Source organism: Ischnura elegans, chromosome 4 (assembly GCF_921293095.1).
Source record: "Ischnura elegans chromosome 4, ioIscEleg1.1, whole genome shotgun sequence".
Taxonomy (NCBI): Eukaryota; Metazoa; Arthropoda; class Insecta; order Odonata; family Coenagrionidae; genus Ischnura; species Ischnura elegans.
In genome coordinates, this window is record NC_060249.1 from 54,302,372 (window position 1) to 54,314,409 (window position 12,038).

General features: G+C 36.5%; 1 protein-coding gene across 44 annotated transcripts in view; it reads right to left on the reverse strand.

Moving 5' to 3' along the window:
• The window catches only part of LOC124157505 (Down syndrome cell adhesion molecule-like protein Dscam2), a 273,890-nt gene that overhangs the window by 179,530 nt on the left and 82,322 nt on the right, over positions 1-12,038 (reverse strand). For 24 of the 44 annotated variants that reach the window (XM_046532267.1, XM_046532279.1, XM_046532276.1 and 21 more), the window contains exons 3-4: positions 4,668-4,852; positions 4,255-4,393 (exon numbers count right to left, since the gene is read on the reverse strand). In XM_046532267.1, the coding sequence (XP_046388223.1) occupies positions 4,255-4,393; positions 4,668-4,852 (324 nt within the window). Of the gene's footprint in view, positions 1-15; positions 193-4,254; positions 4,394-4,667; positions 4,853-12,038 lie in introns of all 44 variants that reach the window. The other 20 variants (XM_046532260.1, XM_046532256.1, XM_046532259.1 and 17 more) reach the window with 1 other exon arrangement.

Below are 12,038 nucleotides of genomic sequence, written 5' to 3' on the forward strand. Positions count from 1 at the left end.
ATTTCAAACGTTTACCATATTCATTGTCCCTGGTAACCACAGGGACTGGGTCTCCATCTCCATCAGACACAAGCCAAGAGATGACACTAACAAAATCAGCGACGAATGAAGGGATGGAGCACTTGAGGATGGCTGAATTCCCACGAATGGCATACTCTTTGTTAACATCAGTGTCATAAAACTGCTGCACCACTGAAGATTGTGGGAAGGCAAATAGTAGGAGTAGAGTTGAGCAAGTTCCATTAGTCATAATCTCTAATTGAATTGCAGCAACATGGCATTAGCTATCTAAAAACTGTGAACTAAAAATAAGAGATAAGGACTAAAGCTCAATCCAGCATATTTTTCTCAATTGGCAACCAGGAGGACACATATTAAGATGAGAAATTTATGAGAACATATATTGATTGGTTTATAGTTTAGGATGAGAAACAGAAAGAAAAAAGTTCATTAGTCACCAAGTGCCCAAGCCTAGAGTAATGGCTCAGTGAGATAACATTAGCGAATCACCTTATGAGTATTGCTGATGATTAAGCCTTACCATAACAAGAGGATTTTAAGAACAGGTAACTAAAGGTCATGTATGATTGTCATGTAATAAGAAAAACTAAGCAGTCCTGAAAAAGGTATTTTATGAAAGAATTGCAGAATAAATAATTTAATCCTAGCAAACATCTTTTTTGCAGGAAATACTGATAAATACATTTTAGGAAAAAATGCTGAAAATACTTATAGCTCACTGAAAAAAATTTTTAAAGGACTGTTCAAAGCAGGACCTGCCTTGGACAACATAGTGAATTATCAAGAGGAAAAAAAGACCCAAAAGGTTCATAACTTAATCGATATAATAGGCAGAGTTTTATTTACTTTGAATAATTATAATTGAAAATAAAATAAAAGTCATGAGAGGGAAAAGTTGCGTTTTTCACAGGAAATTAGAGAAAAAATACTTGAGAAATTCAAGGGGAATAAACCAATGAATGAGAGTTGATACAGAAGAAATCAAAATACACAACTATGAAAGAATTGAACTATGCTCACAAATATTATGCAAGAAGGATTTAAGAAGAAAGAGGATGAGTATGAAAAGATAAAAAATAAAGCCAACTAATCAAGACAGGAAAAAGGGAGTCAACTAAAATAGGAAGAGCTGAAATCCCTAATTTAAAAATTACTTTCAATTTTATGTACAAAGCTACATATTCCTTCCAATCAAGATTAAACCTCAACTTTTCATTATATTAATCAAGTTAACTCAATGACAATGAGACTACAAAGACCAAACAAAGTTCCATTAGTGAAATTTAACAGAACAAAGCACAACACCTTGCACTATTTAGATAGCAAAAAAAGTCAAACATATAGATTAAAAATAAATTTTCTAGATATTTAAATTGGATTTTACACCAAAATCATTTTTTTAAATTCAATGCTTAAGAAGTTTTAACCAAATTTAAAAGCTTGTTAGACAATATCAATAATATAAATGTGTTTGAAGGGGCATGACTAACACACAACAACAGAAATATCAAGAAACACACCATCACAATGACCCTACTATGTGAAAGATTATAGGTGATGTTACGGGACTTCAGAATTTGAAGAAAAATTTAAGGCACCTGACCAATGATCATTTATCCTAAAATTTTGAAAATTTAATTTAGCATACTAAATATTTACACTTAAAGTAGCTTTCAAAACTTAAACAAAGGTATGTGCACACTTTTAAAACCTTGACTATCACTTCCCGGTGCATATAAAATTACTCTATGCTAACATATATACAAGAATCAATTAACGTAATACACCAGCATTCATGTTCAACTCATTTAATAATCCTAACCAAAACTAAAGTAATTAAATACTGTAGATTTTTTTCCGTGAAAAGACTTAATTTTCATCATCAAACTCAGAGAAACCTGAGCAAAAATGACAAATTGTTAAATTACAATGCAAAACACAAGATACTGGTAAAATTTATTTCAATAATAGGCACAGGAAATTAAATGAAAAATCAGATCTAACTGAGAAATGAATTCAACACTGCACAATTGATAGTTAAAAATTAATTCTGAAAAACGATGGTTCATACTTCACTATTATTCCATGAAATTCATCACAAAATTATTAAATAAAATGGTTTATGCTTAATGACACACATTTTATAACATTAAAAAAAAGATTTCAGAAATGTTTTCAACTACTAAAGAAATGAAAAATATAATGGACACCCCCCCCAAAAAAATATGAATGCAGATTGAGAAACAGTTTGTGCCATTGGTGACAGATGTGAAGCTACAGAGAGAGATCTATATTTAGCAACAAGAGGACCATAATTAGCACTCCAAATCCATCATTAGATACTACATTGGAAGTGCTCCCCATTAAGTCCTGAAGCACGGAATTGAAAGAGAATGAAAATTCTCTGTAAGTGCCGAGATTAGAACCAAAGTCCTCTTCATGAGAAACCAGAATTTATGACCAATTACCAAAGTAGGAGCATGAGTGACCCAATACTGCATCCTTATCTTTTAAAGGAGAGCCCTCAAATGCAGAGCCATCCCCAGGATAATGCAAAAGACATTATTGCACTAGGCCTCATGTCTTTCACAGCTCTCACAGCCTTGACATTTTTTAAAGCTATAAAATACTTTGACATGAATTTAGGGGGGCTCTAAATTTTGTACGCTCAGGAACCCTATGTTCCTAAGGATGGCCCCGCTTACCCAAAAATATTGATAAAAAAAAACAATGTTAACAATCACAGAAGCATATAAGGCAGGGAAATGAATGCTGGATGACATAACTCCCACTGTGAGTAATTATTTTAAAAAGGGGAGAATAATAGTGGTTAATGCCAATTATAGTTTTTCTTAGCCAAGAATATGTTCGACTGTTTCTAAAATCCATGATCAGATCAAAAATCTGCGTAAGGAGGATAGTGTCATCACTACTGTACAGAGGGGAAAAACACTTACACATGATCTGATCGGAAAAAATAGATAATTCATGTTTATTATTGACTGCACTATGGTAATTTATTTCTTACTCCCAAACACCTCTTTATTTCACTCTAAATTCTAGTACAATGCCCCCTCCTCTGGGGTTAGATGGAAGATGGGACTTTCTAGTCCCAATCTCGCCCAATAAAGACGTATTATTATTATTATTATTATTATCCTCTCTCCGAGGTTTAATTCATCCCCCTCCAAAACATCATTTCAGGAGTGTAATTTTGACACATCCAGGGCAGTTAGCTCAACAACGAGAAGAATGGAAAATTGATAAAGAAACATGGTGATGTCAACAGAATATTCTGCATCAATTTCATCCAGCATTCATATTTATAGAAAGAAGTGACATGGATTTAGGCACTGGCTAACTCTTTCCACTGAAAAAATTATGGCATGCTCCATTCAGTGAGCATAATATTTGCAGTCCAATTACTGACCAGAATTTATCTTTGAAATTGATAAGTCTTTCTGCTATTTCATATTAGGTACCTACTTATAATGTTTTTCAGAACTGATTTCAGGGACTAAATCAATAGTTTAAAATTTTGCAGTGAAAAATAGGGCTTCGAAAAATATGCATAAAGTGCATAATAATTTCAAAGGAGCATAAGATATTCATTTTTTTAAGTCATAAGAAATATTATGCATAGTAATTTTGCAATATCCCACGGCATTACTGCAAAAAATTATTTACCGAATGGAGACTATTTGCTTTCTACAATCACAGTGGTTGTGTTGTTATAATATTCTGATATTGACCCCAATGCAAGCGGGTCTATACAAGAATATAATGCAATGCAAGAATGGAGTTAACTAGTACGTGCTCAAAGTATGGAGAAGTACACAACTAGTTTCACCTAGTTTCCCCTAAATATAGGCAATGCAACACACTTTGAGAGATATTTATAGGGTATTTACTTCAACCAAAACTGATATTATTTGCGTTCGATACAAGGTAAATTGATTTGGAAATAGTTCATCCTGGGTTGCTTACACCAACTTTCCCCTTCCCAACCAGGCTTGATGCCAGGCTAACATCTAGGGTATCACCTAAATTAGAATGTAATACTACAAGGGACAATAAATGCATACTTATTATGAATACAGAAAACATTTTTCAGTTTGAAATTGAAAGAGTTAACCAGGCAAGACAATAGAAAAAAACAATGGCCATGACCAATGAGCTATGACTCCCATTTGAAAGGCCAAGGGCATTGGTAATAAACACAGCAGAACTTACCAGCTCGAACATGAACATCACGCGAATGAATAGAGCCAACTGCATTACGAGCCAAGCAAACATAGACTTGTGCATGAACCTCTTGCCTGTAGTCCTCAGCACGGAAAGGTGGAAAAGCTAGGTTTCCATTAGGCAAAACCTGTATTTCAACAATTTTAAGGATGTCAGTTAAAAGTAAAAATAAACACTAATCACTGAATCAAAGAGCTGTATCACTGGTCATAATTATCAATAAAGTTAAAAAATTCTCGCAAATAAATCGAGAATAATAATACTTCTGAGAATAATGGTCAATGCTATTGTTTATTGAGAAAAATAGTTTTCCACCACATCATGTTGATTTCAAATTTACCAATCAAAAACCAAGGGATAAATCAAATGTTTCTATTAGTGATTCCTCTGATATGACATACCTGCCGCAGTCCAGGAACATCACCTACTGCCGTGCCGTCTGATCGTACCCAGATGATTTCCGGTTGTGGGTTACCCCTTGCAGAACACTCAACTTCAGCTCCAGTCGTATTCGAGAAGTCCAGTCGGTTGGGTGGTTCGCGGATAAATACGGGTCCCATGGTATCCTCATTTTCGGCCCTCGCAGCTGGAAAAGAAGAAGCTTAAATTAAATAAATACACCCACAGGACGTCATATATGACATGATTAAGGCTGCAGCCAGGATATTGTAATGGGGAAGGGGGGGCACTTGACAGGAGGGGAGTATTTTGGGGTATTGGCTCATTTGGGAAGGGTTCACTTCGGATTGCATTGAGAATACATTAAAAAATGTCTGTGGATAAAAACTCCAGATGCCCCCTCCCCCAGCTAGCAACAGCCATTAATATATTTTTTTTACTTAAAACATGAACTATGTTAAAATAATTACGATGAAAAGAATACGAAACGACAATGAAAAGATGACAGTACGAGCAGAATGTACTCATTAGCATTTGTTAATCTCAAAATAATATTCTATTCGCCTGTCATTAATGATAACTTAAGACTATATTTCGAGTTAGGGTCAGTTAGGGATTATGCTCGCTCCTAGGCTCAGGAAAAGAGCACGGCTATAGCTGAAGCGATTTCTTGCAGCATGATCCATCGGTTGGTACGAAAGATAACTACCAGAAACTAGAAAGATAAATAGGAGACGACAATGTTTCGAAAGTTTGGTATTTTGCGTAAATAAGTAGGATTGTAAATGAACTTTTCAGTTGATATTTTGGCGGTTGCTAGTTAAAACCCGGGGAAAATTCCGTCCGATCCGATCGACTTCCATTTTTCTCTATCAGAAAAATAATAATAAAAAAAAATCATTCCAATCCAATGAATATATTCAAAAGGATAATACACAGGAGTTTTACCATTGCGCCATAAACAAAAAATCAACACTCGTGGGAATGGGTCTATCAACGCGGGATATTGGGAACATAAGTTACGGTAGTTCTACTTGATTAAAAAATCAGAACTATTCAGCCCACAACCTTGCGCTTTGTCCCTTTACTCCAGGATAAAATATGGAGCAGTGCGAAGGGAAATTCTTCGTCACAATATCAATGCACTCAAGGGTGAGAATCTAGTTTCATTTTGAGGGGCGGGGGAAGGGTTAGCCAAAATTCCTTAAAAGAACAGGGCCGGAAGCATTTAATTTTTCCTGGCAGTGAAAAATGAGACTCATCAACCAGAGAAACAATTCGAAGAGCCGTGGAATTACCCTCTATCGTATATCTGGAGGCAAAATAGAAAGCAATAATTGAAAAATAAATATGATTACAGGAATACCGAAAAGAATAGGAGCCTCAAAATAACAGCTTGTAAAGAGCAGTTTTATAAAATTTTGCCTATTTGTTTGATTTTAAAAGAAATAACTATATTTCAAAGCGTTTAAATCCTTAAGGTTACACCCAAAGTCACTGAATACTTGCCATTCCAGAAATTAATGATGTTGTTGTAACATAGCCCACGTCGCGACGTGGATTACGGGGGTGGCCACCTCGGAATCTGAACGACCAATAGCTCCGCAAGGAGGAGAATAATAACGCATCGGGAAACGGCTTGTTATTCCTCCTCTATTAGCATATAATTCACGACTCTTTAAAATTAAATACAAAAAAAAGTTTAGCCTTCGAAACAACAACCGCGGTACAACTGTGCTTAAAGATGCTCCGCATCGTGGATCGCGCATATTTGTCAGGGTAGAATTTTCGGAGAAAGTCGTCAGAGGCCGTCAGTTTTTCTCCTTCACTGACTTAGCTATTTCTTTTGAACTATCACTCTTTCAAGGGCATATAAAGATCGACGGCTTCTCTCCATCACCCGTAACCAGCACGATAGGAGCGAAAACACAACTTCGACATAGCAAACTGATAACCTCCGGAGTTTGACCACCATCAAACGAGCAATGCTTCCGATTCTACACATTACAATGCTACAAGAGCTTAAATTTTAATTAAGACCATCATAATTAAACTGAAAATCGATACATAACAAATGAACTTTTGAGTACTTGCAACACACGTCAAATTCCCAATTTAGGGTCAAAAACCACGGAAGATTATCGCGTTCGATAATGTTGAATTCTCTAAAAACTAAATTTCTCACACTCTTTCATTCAATCGCCAGCGAGAGATGGAAAGGAACGAAGGAAGGAAGGAAAATTGTCATAAAAGCCACGAAAAGACTTTTCGTGACTCACCCAAAACCGCGGGGTTCGAATTTAAATTCATTCCCAGCAACACCAATATCATTCAAACCGCGTACACCGGAGCTGAACAACACGCTCTTTCTAGCTCTCGTGATTTTTCTTGGATCAAATCTTCACGTCTTCCAAGACCTTATCACAGATTATATAGATGGAGAACTTGTGCGTAGTAGCCAAACGCTGATGCTAACATTAAAACCCCTTCTCCAGCATAGATTAGCAATAGAAAAAGTCAGCAAATTAAATACTACTCACACATAAATTTCATTCAAATCCTGGTACTTTTCATCCTTCGAAGACAATTAAATATAATGGACATACAAGATATAATCAAAGTATACAGCATGAAAAAAAGCGAACCGAAGCGACCAATCAGACCCATTAAACGTAGATTTTGTCATTTCACTTTAGCCCCATTCAAAACAGGCAAAAGTCGCTCTTTTTTGTTTTCGCTCGAGGTTCGTCCCTCAAGAATCGGGTCCCCAGACCTAGTAAAGCGATCGATGGGAAAATGAAGTATGAAAGGGAACTAAAACTAATTAATGATTTAAGCTACCATTCATGTTTCAAGTCTCCAAATATTGAGGTAAATTGTACAGCAAGCAGCAAAAACTTTTAACTTATTTCAGCACCGATGTCATAAAGAAAATTTAGCTCGTTTTTATTTTGCGAATGCGTGAGACTAAAGCAAACACAAAAATTTCCATACGATTGTGAAAGCTTCAAATATCGGTATTATTTGCATTATGTAATACATGAGAGCAATATTTTTCACAGATACTCCAAAAAGAAGAGCTGTAAAATGGAGATATTTTCTTGAGCTCGTGAACTCTTTATAACGATCTCTACCTACAAAATGCCTTAAAAAAGGTAATTGGTAATTCGGGAATCATGATTAGGGTACAATAGACAGCATTTTTACCTTGGATCCGCCATCGCCTAGATTGTATCAAAATGTAAACAATTGCAAATATGATGAATTTCAGGAGATTATTTTTGCAATTTCCTGACAAAACTTTTATGTAGACCCAAGAAGACGAATCGTTTAAAATTTTTGGCTACTGGCAACCACAAGGCTTATTAATTTTCATTAGGGAATGACTGGCGGCTATCAAATATTTTACCATGCACGAAAGAGTTACAATTTATAGGTTTTCATTAAGCCAAATTTTTACGAGCAACATAATTTTTCCAATTTATAAAACGAAACACATGAGCATTGAATATATAGTTAATTGGTCAATTAAAGAAGTATATACAGGAGATTAAGACCCAACGTTAATGAAACTACGGCACATATTGAAAAAAATCTACGAACGTTTTCCGGATTTGAATAAAAAGTCACGATTGAATTCCGAATTTCCCCGTTTTTTCCACGCACTTGAAATTGTTAATGGTAAAACGTACACAGACGGTTGGAGGAAATCATTGGCAACAACGTGCACATTCTAGGTCTAGAGGGGAATGGACGGCGGAAAAAAAATGAATGAAGAAATAATTGAGGATGGGATACTTGTGAAGGAGATAAGGAGGTGGCAGCCGTCTGGCCAGGTCGGCTGGTCGGCAATCGCCGAGGGCCCCGAGATAAGGGGCCCCCCACAACGATTGCGTCTATCGAGAAGCTAAAATGTGTAATGTGTGAAGCTTATAGAGGTAAATGAAGGAAGACTGAGATTACTTGAACCATATTTTTTTTTGCAATCATTAAATTTTAAGTTTACATTAGTTAATTAATTTACAACATACAGTCAGGGTAAATAGATTACATAAAATATAAAGAAAATAAATTTGTCAGAAGATAAAAGAATACCTGATGCATTTTTGATAGGGTTATACGAAAATATTATTTTCGAGTTTTTTTAGATTTCAGTGCAGTTTCAAGGAAAAAATTCACTAAATAGATGTAATATCACTTCGCACTGTTAAATTATAATCTGCGAAATTCTGTTTTCATAATATTTTTTTCTAACGTATTTGCTATTTTATATTAACTTTTATCTAGTTTTTAAGAACCAGAATAGCGTCAAAATTCATTTCCGGTAATGCAATTTCCTAAAACATTTTCGGGACAAGAATCCCTGCAATCCCTGGTAAGAAGGGCCCCATCATGTGCCCCAGCCGTGGGTCTCCAATCACCCCAGACCGCCCCTGGGTGGCAGAGGGTGTAGATGGTGCATGATTGATGGGAGATGAAATTTTTAAGTCGAGATAAAGGTAATAATGCCAGGTAATCAACGAATGAGGAGTAGGGGAACAGGATAATTGTAATTATTATCAGGCATAATGCGGAACGAACTAAGGAAATTCAATCCAGAAATGGGGAAGGGCGGGGGCGATCCTTATATATCCCGTGCAAGCGACCGACCATGGTCGAACCCAGGATCCGTCGATCTGGAGACCACTTTCTACCCACTAGCTCAGTAAATATGATGGATAAATGGATCCCAAAGTATTCGCTACTGATGGAAAAATACAAACAGAAGCAAATACCTACATTTAGAATACAGTCAAGGAAGATGTCGTTGAAATAGCAAAAAAAGTCCTGTGATACAACCATCACTTTGATTAAAGGAGTGCGTAGTTCGACTAACTGATCCAGCAGTATGGGTGTACTCCCCAACCCTTGTTTAATGAATGACAATATATGAGTCGGCAGTAAAATGCATGGTAAAAGGGAATTAATAAAGAGACAACACCCCAAAGGGAGGGTTGAGGGGCGTGAGCGGAAGCCATCATCTTTAAGGCCAAACCCTTCCGAGCATGGCAAAAGGAGAACCCCTACGAATAAAAACAACCCCGCCTCTTATTCCAACCCTCTGGGATGCAGCCTCACTACATTCCCATCAGACATATACATTTATTACATAGATGAGGAAATGTTTGGAGGAAATCGATTTAAAGGAAAGAGTGGGCATAAGGATAATAAAGCGTTCCGAGCATTTTTTTCTTAATTAGGTCAACGACCGTACTGCAGAGTCAGAGGCTTCTGTAGCCGGCTGCTTTCGTCAACAAACAAATGAGATGACTTATCAATGATTAGGTGACTTCAGCTGACTCGTACAACATTCCCTATCAAGGAAGCATTCATTCCGAGACGAGCAGACGCGAACTATTCCAAGCTTCAGCGCAGAGATACGCTCGGCTCACCCAAAAATTATCGTCCCTGCCGTAACGCGCGATATCACCACACACCACGCTGATTACAATTATAAACGAAGACAACGGTGAGACAAATACGCGTCCACAAGTAAAAAATAGGAATTTACGTACACATTGCATATTTCATAATGCTAGTCATGGTCACGGAGTAGTTGCTCCGTGGTCATGAAACTACGGCACAAATTAATCGTACTTCTTTGCAAGTCACCAACGAATATTAATATTGAAGAGAATCTTGTGTATTTTACTTAATAATCGATTAAAGGGGATGGAATTTTCTATGAAAGAAAACCAATAACAGGATATACCTACGACATCTCTGTAAATACCTGCCCATTGAACTATTACGCCATTAAATTACAAGTTATGGCAATGAAGTGGGCATCGGTCCTCGAGAGAATTGAACAATCGAGATTGAAACAGAGATCGAAGGTTTTTTTTAAGATAATAATTACCAGGAGAATGAATCTATTATAATAAACGAATACAAGTTTTGCATTGTTTACACGCAAGCAAATATTAAGTTTATACTCGAGTAATTGTGTAGTTACTTACAAATAGCACTCGTTTCCTCCATGTTTCCAACTCTCGCCATCGAAATTTCTAACTCCCTGCGCACAATTAGCCTATTTTTAGTCCCCTGTAAGTCTGTACCATGATGACTGTGATCATCGATAATAATGCATCATACTACGACATCAACTTCCGTGGTCGTGTGAAAACGAATTGATTAAGAAGAAAATAAAATAACGAATGAGCGAGGAAAGATAACGATGAAGACGCTGCAAGAAGGTAATTGGGAAATACGCGTAGAGCGAAAAATAATACCCTAGAAAAATATCAACTAGTAACAAGCTACTAAAGGGCATATTCAGACACAAAAGCGCAGAACAAAAGAGTCTTAAATTCCAATCTAGTGACAACAGCAATGACGGAAATGAAATACGAGGACGATGGATAACAGAAATGAAATTAATCATAATAATTGCGAAAGATGTCAAACAAAACTGGAGGAAGTAAGTAGTTGAAAGAATGAAAGGAAACGACACGAGAAGAAAGAAATAACAAAACAATTAATAAGAAAATTACAATCTCTTCGCAACAAAATATATATGGAGATGTAATGAGGATTTAACCACTCGTGTATATATATGATTAACAGATTTAATAAACAATTGTTCTATACATTCTGCCTTCCTAATCACCATTCCATCAAGGAAGTAGTAAGAGTACATCGAAGCAGAAAGATATCTATAATCTTAGCATACTTGATGCCTAACTAAGCATAAATTTGAGTTCGACTTAATATGGGACTCCGATAGACCCCAGACATTCACTGAATAAAAGTCGCCTGAAGCAAAATGTGTCTCGTAACTTGCGATCAAATAAGCCAATCCACCGAAACAACATACAAACTTTTTAAAACTGTATACCAAACAAATCGATGCTGAAATCCTACACTCAATGGAACAAAGGACTCAAGTTCAAAAATTATCATTGAATGTAGTGGGGAGCACAATGAAGGATCGCAGACGGGCACGTGTAACGCATTTTGATGCCTCAGGATGGAGGAGACCACAAGAGAGGGATGACAACCATACAGAAGCAGCTTCCCACCGCAGCAAAATCCAATAAGGAGATCTTATTTCCGTGTGCCAATCGCATGAGGAGATGAGGATTACGCAACGTTTTCCACAGTTTCATATCGCTAATCGCGTCAATGAAAATTGACCAATGCCAGAGCTACAAAAAAAATTCATCGATGACTGTGAACTCCTCAATGCAAACCTGTCCAAAGCAGCCATCGAACGGGTTGCAGAAATGTGTCCGTTTGAGGTGGTGATCTCGCTAAGGGAAATGTTAGATTTTCAGGAATGAGTATTAGTAACATGAAATACTAAAATTTTGTGGAAATCTTTTATTTATTTA